The sequence below is a fragment of the Carlito syrichta genome, unplaced genomic scaffold, assembly GCF_000164805.1.
Source record: "Carlito syrichta isolate Samal-C Ts95f unplaced genomic scaffold, Tarsius_syrichta-2.0.1 Scaffold314220, whole genome shotgun sequence".
Taxonomy (NCBI): domain Eukaryota; kingdom Metazoa; phylum Chordata; class Mammalia; order Primates; family Tarsiidae; genus Carlito; species Carlito syrichta.
This window is the reverse complement of record NW_007258316.1, coordinates 714,563-732,211: the sequence shown is the minus strand read 5'-3', so window position 1 is coordinate 732,211 and position 17,649 is coordinate 714,563. Positions and strand designations below refer to the sequence as shown.

Here is a 17,649-nt window from a genome sequence, read left to right as displayed (position 1 = left end):
GGAGACGAGATCTTGTCAAGTTGCCCAGGCTGGTCTTGAACCTCTGGGCTCAGGCAGTCCTTTCACCTCAGCCTCCCAAAGTGCTGGTATTACAGGCATGAGCCACTGCACCTGGCCGAAAAGGTGAGCTTGGAAACGGAAGATTAGAGTGAAGATGTTGGAAAGTCAAAGACATTTGAGAGGCAACAGTCAGTATTCATTAGTGAACATGTGGGTAAGGAAGAGGAAGGATGGTTTACTACCCTCATTTTTAGTTTAGGTGGATAAGATCCCATCATTCAGCCTATGTAATGAAGGAAAATGAGGAGGAGGTGTGGAAATAAGTTCCTTGTGAAATTTGAGCTCCTTGCAGGATTCAGGATAGCAATAACTGGTAGACAGTCAAATCTAAGTAAATTGGGAATATAGACTTATTTGAAATGACATAGGGACAATGTGTAATGGGCAGATAATTATTTGAAGAGTGCTGTATGATAGTAAAAGCCTTTGATGATGAGACTAAACATTGTAAGAATTTTCCTTCTCTGTTTTCCTCCATTTTTGTTCCCTGCTCTTGTACTCTCTATCCATCATGTGTTAAGTGTAAAGTTAAATTGTTCCTTTGAGAGCCCATGCCTGAATCATAGCTGACTGCTTGCACAATTGAAAGACAACAGTTTACTTACTGCTGCCTCTTGGCTTTTGATTAACATTCAATCACAAGGTATAATAGGTGTCCTCTAACTATGTTTAGTGTTGTAGAGTATGTGCTGAATTGAGGGAGTTGCAGAGGTTGAGATCAGGGGCCAAGAGCTTTTTTCAATTGATGTTCCCAATTTTGGACTTGGCAATTTGAAAAATGATTCCATGCAAAATCATTCCCTGGTAATGGAGAGGGAACTAGGAAATCACATTTGAGAGGGTATTATTAGAATCCAGAACCCAGATCTCTGCAGAGCAGATGGTTAAGTTGCCCAGTTAACACAACCGGATCATCAGCTGAGGGGCCAGAGAGAAACCCCCAGGCTATACTCTATGTAAGACCAGATGCACAGAGTAGGAGATCTGCTGGTTCCAAGATATAGCTTTGGACCTTAGGAACTGATGGAGCCTATGTATAATCCAGTCAGATTTTTGAAACACTATTGCGAGAATGTGCCTTAGAGATCTTTTTGTTCCTGTCTTCCTACTTTCTACCACTCCCTGCCTTTTTTGGACAAATTAATGTGTAACTGAGTGCCTTGTCCAGAGCTACCCAGTGAAAAAAATTATTTTGTCATTCTACTATCAAAGGTGCTAGCAATTCTAAAAGAGCAGATGGTGCCGTTTATGATTTTTCGACTTTACAATAGTAGAAGATGGTGTGTATTCAGTTCACTCCTCAACTTACAATAGAATTACATCTGGATAAACCTATCATGATACGTTAAAATTATTCTAAGTCAAAGATACACTGTCACTTTATATTTTCAACCTACGAAGGGTTTATCAGAATATAACCCCATGTATCTGTATCCATGGGGGTTGGTTCCAGGGGTACCTGCAGATACCAAAACCTATGGATGTGGAAAGGTGTTTGCCCTGCAAATGCACAGACATCACTGTAGGGCTGCATAGCTAGCAAAGTATTAGGGAAACATGACACCACCAAAGGAAACTAATAAAGCTGACCCCAAAGAAATAGAGGCCTCTGAATTACCTGACAAAGAATTCAAAATAATCATCATAAAGAAACTCAATGAGAGGCAAGAGAACATGGACAACTGAAAAAATCAGGAAAACAATGCATGAACAAATTAAGATGTTTAATAAAAGAGTAGAAGTCATAAAAAAGAAATCCTGAAGACGAAGAACTGAAAAATTTAATGAGAGCATTAACAGCAGACTGGATCTTGCAGAAGAAAGAACAGTGAACTCAAAGATATGAACTCATAGGTCAGTGAATTCATAGGTCATTTGAAATTAACCAATTAGAGAAATAAAAAGAACAAAGAATGAAGCACAAGATACTTATGGGGCACCATCAAGGTAATGAATATGTGAATTATGGGAGTTCCAGAAGAAAAAGAGAAAGGGGCAGAATAATTAATTAAAGAAGTAACGTCGCTAGGCAGAGTGACTAATGCCTTAGTCCCAGTTACTTGAGAAGCTGAGGTAGGAGGATCACTTGAACCTGTGATTTTGAGACCAACCTGGGCAGCATAGAAAGACTCCTCAGAAAAAAACAAAACAAAACATATACATATTTTTTAAAAAGAAATAATGTGAAAATGTCCCAAGTTTTGGGAGAGATATAGACATCCAGATTCATGAAGCCTAAAGTATTTTGAGTAAAATCAACCAAAAGAAGACTATCTTGAGATATATTATAGTGGTCCCTCTGTATCTATGAGGGATTGGTTTCAGGACCTCCCCCCCACCCCAGATATCAGTGTCTAAGGATGTTCAAGTCTCATGTAAAATGACAACAGTGTTTGCATATAGCCTATACACCTTCTCCCTTATACTTTATAGCATCTTTACATTACAGATAATACCTAATTCAGTGTAAATGCTATGTAAGTTGTTTTTACACTATATTGTTTTTTATTTATTATTTTTCTTGTTGTAGTATTCTTTTTTTTTCCAAATATTTTTCCCACATATTTTCTATCTGTGGTTGGTTGAACCTGTGGATGCAGCCAACTGTACTACGTTTTCTTGAATCTTTCTTAACCTTTTAATTGATGTATGCAGGTTTGTATGCTGTAGAACTTAGATTGAATCTTCTGATAGTGTTTTTGATAGCTCAGCTTCTGCTTCTGGATTCATGCTGCCACAAAAGATATAGTTCACCATTGAATGATGTTTTACATTTCATGTTCCAAAGAGTAGTTAATTAAATTCAGGGAGAGAGAAAGATTAGTTGGGTATATCCTGCTCTCCCTTTGTCAAGACTCATTTATGTAACTCAGGCCTTAACCCTTGGTCCCAAGTCACAGAGGCTTTATTTCATGGTCATTGTCTGTATAATAAAGGATAGATTTTGCATTTGTTGTGTTATACAGACTGTGTGTGGTTACCCAAACTGCCCAATAATCTTAAGGCCATTGCCACCTAAGCTAAAGGGCTCAAACCTCACCTTGTGTAATGACAAAGGCCTCCCTTGTCATTCAGACCAGATTCTCAAGGAATCCAAATGTGCCACAGATGGAGGAGGACAGCCGGAACAGCTTCTAAAGGCAATAAGCTCTGGTTTTCTGCCATGCCCTTTGCTCATTTTATTGTGTACTCTCATCTGGCCACTGCCTCACATAGGTTGCCACCAAAATCTTTCATTGACTGATGACCCATCATTGAGAAGATGCAAATTGATTATTACTGAGGACGTGGGAACACTTTCTTTTTTTATATACCAGATTACCCACTCTGCTTTCTGGTGGTTTCCTCAAATCTCAGTGAGGCCACTTGCTGCATAGGTATATACTCCCTACCCCGTGAAATACCCTGTTATGTTTTGGTGATGATTGGTCCAGTCTCTCTTTTCTGGTGCTAAAGGCTTTCTAATTGGCAATATGCATTTGGAGAGATTAATAACACTTAGTTTTAGAAGTGTATGCGTTGTTAGAAATACTAGAATTTTATTTAAATGGTAGCTGGATGCGTGGCTCAGGCTTGTAATCCCAGCACTTTGGGAGACAGAGACAAGAGGATTGTCTGAGCCTACGGGTTCGAGACTAGCCTGGTGAGACCTCATCTCTGCAATAAATTTTTTAAAAAATTAGCCAGATGTGGTGGTACGTGCCTGTGGTTCCAGCCACTTGGAAGGCTGAGGCAGAAGGATTGCCTGAGCCCAGCAGGTTGAGGATGTGGTGGCCGTGAGCATGCCACTATACTCCAGCCTGGGCAACAGAGTGAGAATCTGGAAAAAAAAAATTTTTCTTTTTTTTATTTAAATGGAACTTTTTCGAGAAGGGGGCAGGGAAGCGGGATTGGCAGTAGTGGGAATCTCCCTGGGGAAGTGGGGGGCACACCTCATCAACAAGGGCACCTATATAATGAACATTTGTATACTTAACCCTGAACTGTACCCACATCTTTAAAATAAAAAATTAAAAGTTTAAAACAAAAGTAAGCAAGTCAAAAAATAAATGGAACTTTTTGGAATGAAGGTGGGAGTCCCAAGGTTTTTTGTGTCAACAACAATGTGCTGTCCTCAGTTCTGACTCTGATACCTTTGCTGGACATTGGACTTCAGTAAGCATTAGCTAGTTTCTGAAATTATTTCCCATGCCATTTGCAGACTGCAAGAAGAGAGGGTACATGAATTTCAGTACTTCCAAGAGTACTTCATTTTGGCTCATGATTTCCATGATGTAAATGTGAGGACCTTTCATTTATACATTTCCTTTCTCAATCCTGATTGCACAGCATTCAAAAGGACCAAGAGAGCTCCTAGATAGAGCTCAGTGGATTGTGCTCTATAACTATATTTTTAAAGCCCCATTCCACCCCTGCCCTCCCCACCTACCAAACTCAAGTCAGAGATTAAATTAGAAAATTATTAAATATGCATTGGATTTATTTAGCTTTCTGAACACATACTGTATTCAGAGGGAAGTAGGACATTCCTATTTACACAGTACTCTTACTGAGAACCTGGCCTCTTCCACAGGATCAGGATCCTTGAAATGGTTACCATATCTGAAGGGGCTTTCTGTACTCATTGCTGCTGCTGTTCACTTCTGAGATGTACGAGAGAACAACTGGGGATGTAATGAAGTCTCCTTGGCTTATTCAAATAATTCTTGATTTCTTGCTACCTGAGGTCTTATTGTGGAACACACCCACACTATAACTGAGGGGAAGAAATAATCACAAAATCCCAAAGCAAAACATTTGAAAATAGGGTTTTGAGATTTGTTTTGTTTCCTAAAAACAGAGGTTGGATCTATCTATTCTTTTTCCTCTACCCTTCAGCACCCCATTCCGCCCCTGCCCCCGATCCCCGCCACCATGCTCCCACAGCCACAGGAAGAAAGTAGAAAAATGGAAAATATAAGTGTTTATGACAAAGCTAATTTGTAACAGTCCCAAACTGAGGGAATACCACCTTTCTCTGGAGCCAGTTCAGAGCAGAGAGAGTTAAACAGTTTCTTTAGCATCAGAGGCTTCATACTGTTTATGGATATGGAGGAAGCAGAACCAGATGGAGGATAGAAACATTCCTCTGCTCTAAGCCTTTGGCAAAAGTCTGAAGTACCTGTAACACCCACTATAGTTTCTAAACCCATCTGAAATAACTTGTATAAATAAAAGAAGAATGCTCATGATTATTCTTTTCCATAGAGAAAAACCTACTGGGAAGAGGCCTGATGGCTAGTGTGGGCAGAGGTGTGTATGTGTAGTGGGCGGGGGGCGGAATGCCCTGCCGGTGCTCTGAATAGGAGGGCTACCAATCTATCACCTCTTGGCAGTGCCTGGTTAGGGGAATCTTGGAACCTTCCTCTAGCAGTGCTAGAAGGGAATGTCCCAGACTGTCATCATTTTCCAGCTTGGGACAGGGTATCTTCTGTGTCTTAGCATCTACTCATTTGTTCACTGGCTTGGATGATACTGTTCTCCTCACCCCTAATATCTTGATGATATCTCTGTAGTCTTTCCATTCCCAAACTGAAGATACCAACATTTAAGGGGCCCCTCCTGCATGCTGAGACTATCTTCTACAGTCTAGCCAACTCTGCCTTTGGAGTAAACATGATAAGTATCCAAGGGTCTTCAGAACAGAGCTTTTTACCTTTGTTCTGGGATCCTAGAATATCAGAGCTAGGAGAGGTCAAGTTAATCTTGCCCAGGCTTCATTCAGTAGTGCAGTAGGGAGCTGAAGCTCAGTCCAGGGACATGAGTGGTCCACGTCATGCAGCATGTTCCTCTACATAGAATGACTCTGAAACAACTGAAATGTGCATACCTACATCTTTGATGTAACTTTGACTCAGAGTAGAAACTTGGAATTTGATTTATAAGAAAGAGGCCAGAGCCAGATGACTGAATTTGAAACACAGCAGCCAGGTTGACTGCAGGCCATGCACCTGAGTTAGGGCTTCTAAATGAATTCTAATACCAAGAGACAGGTTTCCCAACTGGGGAAAAGAAAGGGGGGTTCTGGGACAGCAGGACATCACTGAACTGACTTCTCATGGTAGCACTGTATGTTTTCTCTTCCATTTTTAGACCTCAAAAAAGCCCAAGACAGCAGAAGCAGACACCTCCAGTGAGCTGGCTAAGAAAAGCAAAGAAGTGTTCAGAAAAGAGGTAAGGTTTGATGAATATGGGCACTAAGCTCCTGAACATTTCCCCTTCTTTGTCCTAAGTATGCACAGCATCTGCCTCACCCCAAGATAGGTAGGTACACAAGGTTTAGCTGGTGTGTCTTACTGAAGTGCTGCTTTTTCCATTGAGAACTTAACTTGACAGGAACCCCTTTGCAGACCTCATTCACCAGTTTCACTTTTGGCTTTCTGTAGCATCTATGGCAAAGGAAGACCATATGTGATGTTAGGTTGCCTTGTCTTTGGGTATTCCCCTTGCTTCTGTGATTTGATTGTGTAATTTTATAGTGACACATTGGTATTGTCTTTTGCAACTGGGTATGCACTTTCATATTCATTATCTCATTTAGTCCCCACAATAGCCTCTGAAGTAGGCAAGGCAGAGATTGTCATTCCTCTTATCCAGATGAAAGAACTCTTATGGTTCAGAGAAGGAAAGTTCTAGACAAAAGACTTCAATTTAGGTCTTTTGGCTCAAAGTCAAGTTCTCTTTCTGTGATATCTCATTTGGTGACTGCCTGATTCTCAAGGGATTGGGAGAATCTTTATGCTACTGGAAGTATGTTTCTAGCCATCAAGATCTCAACTTCAGCCGGGCTCGGTGGCTCAGCCTGTAATCCCACACCTTTGGGAGGCTGAGGTGAGTGGATTGCCTGAGCCCGCGGGTTCGAGACCCGCCTGGGCAGCGAGACCTCATCTCTACAATAAATCGAAAATTCAGCCGGGCGTGGTAGCGCATGCCTGTAATTCCGGCTACTTGGAAGGCTGAGGCAGAAGGATCGCCGGAGCCCAGCAGGTCGAGGCTGCAGTGACCAGGAGCGACCACTGCACTCCAGTCTGGGCGACAGAGTGAGACTCCAACTCACAAAAAAAAAAAAAAAAAAAAAAGATCTCAACTTGTCTGCCTCATGGCATCCAGATTCTAAACACCAATCTTTATGCATTTAATGGGCTCATGGTGTTTTAGAGGAAACAGACCTGTAAATAAGTAATGGCAACTGTCTGAAGTGTATGCCCAATAGAGCTGGAGTGTCAAAGTGTCAGGAAGTGCTCTTCAAGCGAAGGGTAGGAATTCACCAGAGGGCCAGGAGGGGACATAACTTCTGGCAGTATAATGTACAGAGGTGAGAAAGAGCACTGTCCCTTTTAGGGAGTTGTAAGTAGTCCCATGGACTATACCACAAGTTTGTAAGGACTGTCAAAAACAAGACTGACTGGGCATGGTAGCTCATGCTTGTAATCTCAACACTTTGGGAGACCAAGGTAAGAGGTTTGCCTGAGACCAGGCAAAGACCAACCTGGACAACTTGGCGAGACTTCGTTTTTACAATAAATAAAAAGATTAGCTGTGTGTGGTGTAGTTCCAGCTACTTGGAAGGCTAAGGTGGAAGGATTGCCTGAGCCCTGCAGGTTTAGGCTGCGGTGGCTGTGAGCATGCCACTGTACTTCAGCCTGGGTGACGGTGAGACTCCGACTCAAAGAAAAAAGATAGAAAACAAGGCTGGACAGTACTATGCTTCTTTATATAGGGACTGTTTGTCTGTGGATTATAGGGAGCTATTGCAGGATTTTAGGCAGGAGGTAATGAAATCCCTGTCCATATTTGGGAGGATAGGTTTGAGGAGGAGAATGTGGAGGCCAGGAGGCCACGGAAAAACTTTGAGTAAAAGGCTTATGCAGGGGTAAAACTTAGTTTCTCGCTGTCCCTGTATAAAAGTATTGGCATTTTAGCTCAGCCAACCAGCAGCTGTGCAGTGCCTATCTTGTAATATAGCCTTATTCTTTGAACACTTGAAGCCTCAGTGAGTTTTAGTGATGGGTAGACCCTGTTTAAGGTGCTCCCTGATGAAATGGCTATTACTGGCATCTTTGTTCCCATTGTCCCCTGTGATCTTACCTACCCTGTGATCTTACCTACTCAAATTATCTCCAGAGGTCCTATGCCTACAGTCTCGGGGAACCACTGCCTAGGATAGACCCTACCAATACAGCCCAGGGAGGACTTTGTACGTGATGGAATGGAAAGGATCCTGCCTTCGATCTTCCTCTGCCGGTTGTCATACCATGCTTCCATCTGCTTCACATGGCTCTGGATGAGCACCTAGAATCTAAGTAACCTTCGGTGGCAGAATGCCTACCATTTCTGGGGTTGCTAAGCCTCCTAGTAGCTCTGGAACAACTGCTGTGCTTTACTGTGTCTCCAGGGACCAGAGAACCCAGCCACAGTCTATATATGCAGATGACACAAAATTTATTGGCTGAAACCTGGGACTGCTGTAGGACTCAAGTAGTGAAGTCCTGCTGCTGAGACCCTCCAGATGCCATTCTAAGTGAGGCTTGCTGAACCATCTAAGGGAGCTCTTTCCCTCTTCAAGGCTGAACCAGTATCCTTTTCTCTTCTATCTTACTGGCATTTCACTTCCAAACCAGCCAGCCTGAGAGAGGAAAAGGGGAAGGATTGGCTGGCTCTACTTGCTACCTTTTCTGGTTATTTCCTCAGCGTAACTGCTTGCCCTCTCTGGACTGTTGAGAAGTGTGTCCTCTTTTCTCTGTCTGTAGATGTCCCAGTTTATCGTCCAGTGCCTGAACCCCTACCGGAAACCTGACTGCAAAGTGGGAAGAATTACCACAACTGAAGACTTCAAACATCTAGCTCGCAAGGTACTCCCTTTGCTTCTGGTCTGTTGATGTTCTGGGCAAACTGTGACCTAAGAAAGCCCCTTTCATCATAGAAAGTGTGGTGTTTCTTGCCACATGCCGGGGCGTGGGACCCAGGAACAGGGAGGGAAGGTTTGGTGGAGGTAGGGCACCTTACTTGAACAGTAGCTCTCTAAGAAACTTTTATCAGAGCTGAGTGTCTTCTTTTGTCAGAGCTGCGTTGGGGCAGCCTGCCCCAACTACTCCCTTACTGACTTCCGTTCCTAGTGAGAGGGGCCCTGAAGCTTCAGGCTGGATTACCACCCCTGCCTTCCTCCCCTTCAAATCATTTCCACTCTGATTGGTGGCTGTGGTCTCTCTTCCTTTGCCTTGGACAGCTGACTCATGGTGTTATGAATAAGGAGCTGAAGTACTGTAAGAATCCTGAAGACCTGGAGTGCAATGAGAATGTGAAACACAAAACCAAGGAGTACATTAAGAAGTACATGCAGAAGTTTGGGGCTGTTTACAAACCCAAAGAGGACACTGAATTAGAGTGACTTATGGGGCCAGGATGGGAGGACGGGTGATCAGGTAGGACAGACTCTGGGAAGAAGAAATTCTGTGGGCCTCTCTGCCCCACCCCACTGTCAGTGCTGTGCTACTGATGACACGTCACCATGGGGGGAATTCAAACCTGCGGGTGTCAACTGAAAGCCACAAAAATGAGCTCCATCTACAAACAATCCCTAGATGTGAGCTGTTGGGGTGTGGTTAGAAGCCATCAGAAGCGCAAGGGCTTAGGGATGACCCTGGCTAGACCTGACCCCACTCTCAAACCTGGGTCTCCTCCTTGGTGGTGCTGTCAGCGCACAGACCCATGCGCATCCCTACCCACAACCCCTTACCCTGACGATCTGTATTATATTTTAATGTATATGTGAATATATTGAAAATAATTTGTTTGTTTTTTCCTGGTTTCTGTTTGGTTTTTGTTTTGCTTTTAGCCTCTACATGCTAGGATCACAGAAGACTTTGTAAGGATGGGTTAATTTCTCCTGCAAGGTTTAATTTGTTATCATGTAAATATTCCAAAGCAGGCTGCCTTGTGGTTTTGGCCAGCCTTGTGCTATGTTGATAAGATTGATTTACTGCTTAAAATCACTTTACTTTATCCAATTTTTACTGAACTTTTTATGTAAAAAATAAAATCAGTTAAAGAACTTGGCATGTGTCTTCCCTGAAAGTTATTCAAGCATATTTATGGGTAGCAATGTCATGGGAAAAAGCCATAGGTTTGTGAAGATCAAGATTAATCACTGCGATTGGGTTTATTCCTCACAGGATTTATTTCCCACAGGTCCCACTGAGGCACTTTTGCCAGGTGACTGACACTGGCAGGCTTGAGATCTTGTGGCTGTGCTCAGGGGTTGGGTCAACTTACACATGCATTCTAGAGCAAAGAAAGTAGAACCTAGGCCTTCTTTGGTGCTGAAGGCCTAGGTTCTTTACTTTGGTTAATAAATCAATCAAGAGAAAGTCAAATTATCTTCCCCCTTGATGCCTCCTGGCTGGAAAGAGGCATCAATCCTCTTCCCTCCAGACTTGATTTTTCTGAGCCCACTGGAAAGTTCATTGATGTTTGGGGTCTTTGACCTCCCACTGTGTCCCCTAACACTGGGCTTGGACACTAGTGGGAGGACAGGAGAGAACCCCAGGAAAAGTACACAGCTTATGATGAGTGTGGACATCTCCTGAAGGATGCAGGACTTGGTGAAGGACCACCTGCCCTTGTTGGACCAGTTGTCTAGGCATTGAGGAGGGCCAAGGGCTTCAGGCCTGACTGGGCCCATCTTTGCAAAGAGGCTGGTCCTGTCTGTTCCTCACCAGGGTTATTTTGTTCACTGCAGCGGTGCCCTTGGGAAGGAAATAAGAGTAGGCTGTGGCAAATCTTTAGCATGTCTGGCAGCAGTTACAGCATGCACTAGATAGAGCACTTCTAGGTGCTGTTCTGAGCACTTAGAGCTCAGGTTGTGCTCATTTAATCCTTGCAGTCCTAAGGCACAGGAATTGGCACTGTTGATGAGGAAACTAAGGCTCAGAGAGGTTCGGGAACCCATCTAATGTTCTAGTATCAAAGAATTGTTAGAAAAATCCTTATTTTAAACTCATAATCATTAGACATGCTACAATAGATGCAAAGTGTTTTCCCATAATCCTGCAGCCTTCAAAACTGTTTAAAGCACATTATTATATCAATGGAGATATTGTAATTTGCTTAAGTTCTTAACATTTTCGAGCTGTGTCTGTTACAGAGAAATGGTTTAGTTAACATGCTTGAGCACATTAAAAAGGGATGTTTCTCTTTTGAGTAGGTTTGCAGTGCACTGCTACTTGCAAACAAGTCAAAATCATGGTTTTGACTCAAGGCTCCAGGTTCCAGATTTTCCAAAGATATTTAGGCAGCCTTCCATTAAAGTATGGTGACCAGGAAGCTTTCAGATAAGACATCATTGAAGAGGAATTCTCAGTTATTTACCTCTCTGTTAAGAAAATATGTTCCCCGCTAGGCTCGGTGGCTCAGCCTGTAATCCCGCGCTTTGGGAGGCTGAGGTGAGTGGATTGCCTGAGCCCACGGGTTCGAGACCCGCCTGGGCAACTCGGCGAGACCTCATCTCTACAATAAATTAAAAAAAAATTAGCCAGATGTGGTGGTGCATGCCTGTAGTTCCAGCTACTTGGAAGGCTGAGGCGGAAGGATCGCCAGAGCCCAGCAGGTTGAGGCTGCAGTGGCCGGGAGTGTGCCACTGTACTCCAGTCTGGGCAACAGTGAGACTCCAACTCAAAAAAAAAAAAAGAAGGAAAATGTTCCCCTTTCCCACACCCTTCAGGCTCACATCCCCTAGATGGTGATAAGGGGTGTCAGTTAACCCAGAATCTGTTCATGCCATTCAATGCAGGATTTTATACTCCTTACCAACCCAATCAATAGCCCTGTGGCAACCTCCATGCTTAAGCGAGGTGGGATGTTTGCAGCAGCTGGTTGCACACCCTCCCTGCTTTCTCTCCTGATCCTTCAGGGTTACTGCCCTAGGGTCATCCCAGGAGGAAGGTGGCTATAAATTTCCTTCTCTTCTTTATTTTAAGGGAAAGATTTACAGGGCATCAAGCAACACTGTAAATTTTCTGAGAGTAGCAGTAACTGCAGTCTGTGCTGAGTTAGGTTCTCACAGAGTGGCCAATCCCCACTGCATCTCATTTCAGCAAGGGGACAGGATTACCTTGGGAGCCACTGGACCACAACTGGAACCCGTGTCTACTTAGTGTGGATGGCTGTGCCTCTGAAGCCGGGTCCTGGTAGAGGGCAGGATGATGACAACCTAGGCAGGGCCTCTCTGCTATAGCACCTCCATCAAAAATAACCCACCTATCTGCTGTCCCTTCAGGATGGGCACATAGGTGGAGTGCAGGTGGTCTGGCTGCTGCAGCTGCCCTACCCTGAGTTGCCCACGATGACCCACTTGACTTGTGTATAAATCACATCAGCAGCTGCATATTTGTAACTCTTTGTCCTGAGTTTGGTTTTATAAGGAGAACCTTTCCTTGTTTTCCATCTACAGGTGACCTTAGGATCTTGGTGATTAACTGTTTAGGACCAGCCCGCCTCTTGCCTCCTGTCTACAGGAGCAGGCCTCCAGCCTCCCCTAGACACTGGTCACAACGTAAGTCAGGAAAATGATCTCAAACCCAGGGTTCCTCTGCACCAACCTGGAAGTCTTAGGGATGGGAGAAATGTGCCATTTTAATTTCCTGTTCTCTAGCTAAGGAAGCTGCTAAAATAGCAAGGGAAAATAGCTTCCCAACATGATATAACCAGTGAATGGCAAAGGCACAATGTTAATTCCAGTCTGTGTCTTCAGAGTCCATGTATCTCCTATGGGAGCACACTGCCTGCCATTCCAAGTGCTGCTTGGAAAGGGCCTTCCTACACTCAAGCTCCCTCCCCCAATCCCTGCCCTTTTCTGGGCCTCTGCCTCATAGCCACCCAACTGTCTCACAGGACCAAGGAGCCAGATAGAGCCAGCAGAAAAATCCAAAGTCCTTTAATATGGGATACAAAAGTAGAAAAAACAGCTGAGGCTAAATAGGAGGAGGTGGAGTGAGGATCTGAAGGACAGGATCATTTCGCATTGCCAACTCCCCTGCCATATCCTGTCCCTGTCCTGGAGGGGATGAGAGGGCAAGAGGAAGAGAGTGGTGGATGGTTCTTGTGCATTCCTCCCCAAAACAGAGCAGGCTAAGGCCAGCAATGACAGGAAGCCCATGAAAGGAAAGGTATATAAGGAGACAGGGTGGTGGGGAGCACCAGAGCAGGCTCCCCGAGAGGCCAGGCTATGGAGGCATCACTCACACCACGGAGCAGCCCTCAGCTGGGGGGCCCAGAGCCTGGACCACATCTTCACGGCCCATGGCAGTCAGGGCATCCTCTAGCACCTTGAGGGTGGCGCTGCTGCCGCCTTGGATGGCCCAGTCCCTCAGCAAAGTGTAGCCTGGCACATGGCCCCGGGCCATCCTCTCCACAGCCTCAGTCTGGTAGCCCAGATGGCCTGCCAGGCTCCGCCAACCCTTGCCAGGTTCGCCTGACACCTCCAGGAGCTGCTCCACTTTCTCTTGCTGCTGCCGAGGGAGATGAAGGGAAAGTCGGCAGCCAAGCTCAGGATGCGGCCCTGGGGCAGGAGACACGGAGGTCACACAAGGGCTGGGTGGTGGAGTGGTGCTAGGTAGCGCTAAAGAACTGTAGACTGGGGAAGGGTGCTCACCCTGGCAGGGGGCGCAGGGCTCCAGACCACTAGGAGAGTCCGGGAAGACACTGCTATTCCTGTGCATCGAGTCCCTGCTGAGGCCCCCCAGCTCTGCAGTCCGAGCTTTGACCAGCTGCTGTCTTTGCTTATGTGAGCGCCAGCTGTAGGGAGCAGGGAGGACTTGCCAACCCGCTCCCGCCCTCACCAAGGCAGAGAGGGAGCAGGCTGGGAGTCCAGATTGGAAGGGCGGGTGCCATAGGGCAGCGCCCAGACCACCTACCACTTGAAGGCCACGTAGGCAAGCAGACCGAGGACCACGGTGGCCAGAAGGACACAGTAGACAGGGATGAAGCTGCCTGAGGTCCCTGGATACTCAGGGGGGGATGAGGAGGAGGTATTGGGGGCCAGGGTTCCCCCTGCCTCTACCCATACTCCTTCCCTGTCCCTGTCCTGCCCCCTCAGGGTCTTATCTGTGGAGGAAAGAACAGAGAGCCAAGCTTATATTATGGCATTAATCATTAACTGGCCCATCATCTTTCCATCCTCAACTCCTAGAGCTTTCTCTTTGCTTGCCATTCTGGATACCATGCCCTTTCCAGATAACCCTGTTCTCCCAAGCTTTCAGACTTCTGCTTTTGCTGTTCTACCTTCTCCATCTGACAAATGGGCAGGAATCTCCTACTTTGGGAAGCCCTCCTTGATCTCTTCTTTTTGTGGCTCCATTTGCAACTCCTATCTACCATTGCATTAAACTGTGTGTCCTGTTTCTCCCTCCTAGTTTGGTCTGTGAGAGCACATTGATTCATGTAGTCCTCACAGGGTCTCTACAGGAGGTCTTACAATTTTTTTTGCAAAATAAAGCTGAACTGAAGGCCAGGCATGGTGGCTCACACCTGCAATCCCAGCACTTTGGGAAGCTGATGCAAAAGGATTGTCTGAGCCCAGGAGTTTGAGACCAGCCTGAGCAACATAGTGAGACCTCATCTTTACCAAAAAAAATTAGCCAGGTGTGGTGGCACATGTCTGTAGTCCCAGCTACTTGGGAGACTGAGGCAGAAGGATCACCTGAGCCCAGGAGGTCAGGGCTGTGATGAGCCATGATTGTGCCATTGCACTACAGCCTGGGTGACAGAGTGAGATCCCAACTCAAAAAAAAAACCTGAAAGTAAAAACTGCTTGGAAGCCAGTTGTCCCCCCCAACCCAGTGCAGACAGGGCACAAGGAACAGAGATTTCAGAGCCTATAACTGAACTTGGGTGTGACCTGCCCACTTGGGGTACCTTCCAGCCTGATCTGGATCAAGGGATGCTTACCCACATAGACCATGCCTTTGCTGGAGTTGTGATGCATGGCTCTGCTGGTAGGTAGTGCTCCCTAGAACTGTGCTTCTTTGAGAAGAGGTCAGAGTGTCGTAGGCAGCACCTAGGCAGAGGAGCTGAGAGGCCGCTTCCCCAAAAGGGGCTATGTGCAGGGTTATGGGGAAGAGCCTCAGCCCTGATGTCAGGAGTCCGGTGAGATAGTCTGTCCTTCCCTCCTGGCTCACTCCATCCTGATTCACTCCAGGGCTGGACCAGTTTCCTCCTGTGTCGAATGGGGTGGAGGTGACAGAGCTGGCCCTAGTTGGCCAAAGCTGGAAGGGTCACCATGCAACTCATGATGAAGGACAGGCTGGGAACCTGTCTAAAGACCTTGGCAAACACCTGGTCTGAGTCCAGGGATGGTAGGAGAGGATAAAGGAAACATGCCTTCTGGCTCCATCTCAGCTAGAACTCGGCTTCTCAGCCTGAGCCCAGGAACCCAACATCCTATAGCCCCCAAACAGGACTTCCTGCAGTGACTATGCTTCCACTCCTTCCTTGAGGACCAGTGTCCACCCCTCTCCTGCTCAGGGGCTAAGAATGGTACCTTGGTGGGATCAGTAAGGACATAAGGCATGGCTGGTCCTGTCTCACCTGGGAATTCTGAGGGGCCCTGAAACCTAAAGGATATGACTACTCAGTCCTATCTGGATCCTACAGGGCTGAATCTGCTGGGACCCACTTACTGGGGTCTGGGGAAGAGAGGTTCCTGGTCTGAGTCTAGAAGGGATCTTGCCTGGTGAAGAGATCTGGGGAAGGCCCTCAAACTATCCACCACTCCATACCCAATCTGGTCTGCGCCACACCATGTGCCCATGTGTATGGCTAAGTCAGCAATCTAGTGCTATGGCCAAGTGGGTCTGGGATGTGGTCATGGGTAGTGACCCTTGTCACATGTGGGGTATGTGTCACTTACCACCATGAGGGGCCCTTCTGGGATCCTGGTTAGAGAGTGGGCCTGTGACCAGTGCACAGCAGCAGACCAACCTACCCTAAGTTGAGGAATAGGAACTGATCCCCACCCATCTCCGGGCCCATAAAATACGCACACACAACTGGGTGTGGTGGCTCAAGCCTGTGATCCCAGCAATTTGGGAGGCCGAGGCAAGAGGATTGCCTGAATCTAGGGGTTTGAGACCAGCCTGGGCAACTCTGGGGAGACCTCATCTCTACAATATATCAAAAAATCAGCCCAGCATGGTAGCCCGCGCCTGTAGTTCCAGCTACTTGGACGGCTGAGGTGGAAGGATCACTGGAGCCCAGCAGGTCAACGCTGGGGTGGCGGTGAGCACGCCACTGCACTCCAGACTGGGCGACGGAGCAAGACTCCAACTCAAAAAAAAAAAAAAAAAGAAAAAGAAAAGCCGGGCACAATGTCTCAGTCTGTAATCCCAGCACTTTGGGAGGCAAAGACGAGAGAATTACCTGAGCTCAGGCGATTGAGACCAGCCTGAGCAACATGGCAAGAACTTTTCTCTACAGTAAATCAAAAAAATCAGCCGGGATGGTGGCACATGCCTGTGGTTCCAGCTACTTGGACGGCTAGGACGGAAGGATCACCTGAGTCCAGTAGGTTGAGGCTGCCATGGCCGTGAGCGAAAGTGCCACTGCACTCCAGCCTGGGCAACAGAGTAAGCCTCCAATTCAAAAAAAAAAAAACAACCGCACACACAATGCAACACCCCTCGCACCCACACTATCCTGACCTCACGCCCCAATACAGACGCCAGCACCCAGCACACACAACGCTCAGAGGGAGGACCATGGGTCTCAAGATGAACAGAGGCAGCCCTTGGTTCCCTCCGCCCAAAAGAGACCCGGGACCTGCCCCTAGCTCCTTCTGACCTGCGGAGTCCGCCCCTCGGGTGCCAGGATGGGTCCACTCCGCGGGGAGGGAAGGCGACGTGGACTCCCTGGGGAGGCTGGGTTCTGGTCTACCGAGACCCGAGCAGCGCCACCGGGCGGCACAGGCCGTGGGGAGGACGATAAAGAGGCAGGGCCGAGCTGGAGGGGCGTGGCCGCTGGCGGTCTCGCCCTGCCCCGCGCAGGAACGCGCACCCACGCCTCGCCAGGCGCCGCCCGAGTCGCGGGGGTGGGGTGAGCGAATGGGAGTGCGCGAATGGGGAAGGGAAGGTGATCGAGGAAGGACTAGGGAGCGGAGAAGCCGCGAGACAGCAGGGAGGAAGCCGAGGGACAGGGGCTGTTCGGCCGGGAAACTGAGGTCCCAGGCCAGCGGAGGCCACGCGGAGGGGGCGAGCAGCCCCAGAGGGGGTCACGGACCAGGGGGAAACGTCAGCCCAGACTGAGGCCGCGCGTCCCGGGGACGGTGGCCACAGCGGGCTTCGCCGCCGCACACGCACACTCGGAGACGGAGCAGTTACAAAACTAGGCTAGGTTTATTGCCGAGAATGGAAAAAGGAGGACCGCTTTGAGGAATTAAGGCCACGGGCGGCCCTGGTGCCAGGACGGGAACCTGGGAGCTGGAGATCCCCGCCCCAGACTGTGCAAAAAGTGCTGCCGCGGCGCAGAGGCCAGGGCCGGGTCGGGGGCGGCCCCTCAGCC

General features: G+C 47.3%; 2 protein-coding genes across 3 annotated transcripts in view; one reads left to right on the top strand and one right to left on the bottom strand.

The window, feature by feature from the left end:
• The window catches only part of SETD2 (SET domain containing 2), a 108,038-nt gene extending 97,883 nt beyond the window's left edge, over positions 1 to 10,155 (top strand). For both annotated transcript variants that reach the window (XR_002482721.1, XM_008071233.1), the window contains 3 exons: positions 6,193 to 6,273; positions 8,850 to 8,951; positions 9,326 to 10,155. Coding sequence is in view for 1 of the 2 variants with exons in the window: in XM_008071233.1 (XP_008069424.1) it covers positions 6,193 to 6,273; positions 8,850 to 8,951; positions 9,326 to 9,487 (345 nt within the window). In the remaining variant the exon portion in view is untranslated. The remainder of the gene's footprint in view (positions 1 to 6,192; positions 6,274 to 8,849; positions 8,952 to 9,325) is intronic.
• Positions 10,156 to 13,334: 3,179 nt separating this feature from the next.
• On the bottom strand, positions 13,335 to 15,079 carry LOC110596792 (death domain-containing membrane protein NRADD-like). The gene is made up of 4 exons (XM_021719132.1): positions 15,043 to 15,079; positions 14,010 to 14,199; positions 13,748 to 13,890; positions 13,335 to 13,654 (listed from the first exon to the last, which is right to left on the bottom strand). The coding sequence occupies exons 1-4, from the start codon at positions 15,077 to 15,079 to the stop codon at positions 13,335 to 13,337; spliced, it is 690 nt and encodes a 229-aa protein (XP_021574807.1).
• Between the last annotated feature and the right edge of the window lie 2,570 nt (positions 15,080 to 17,649).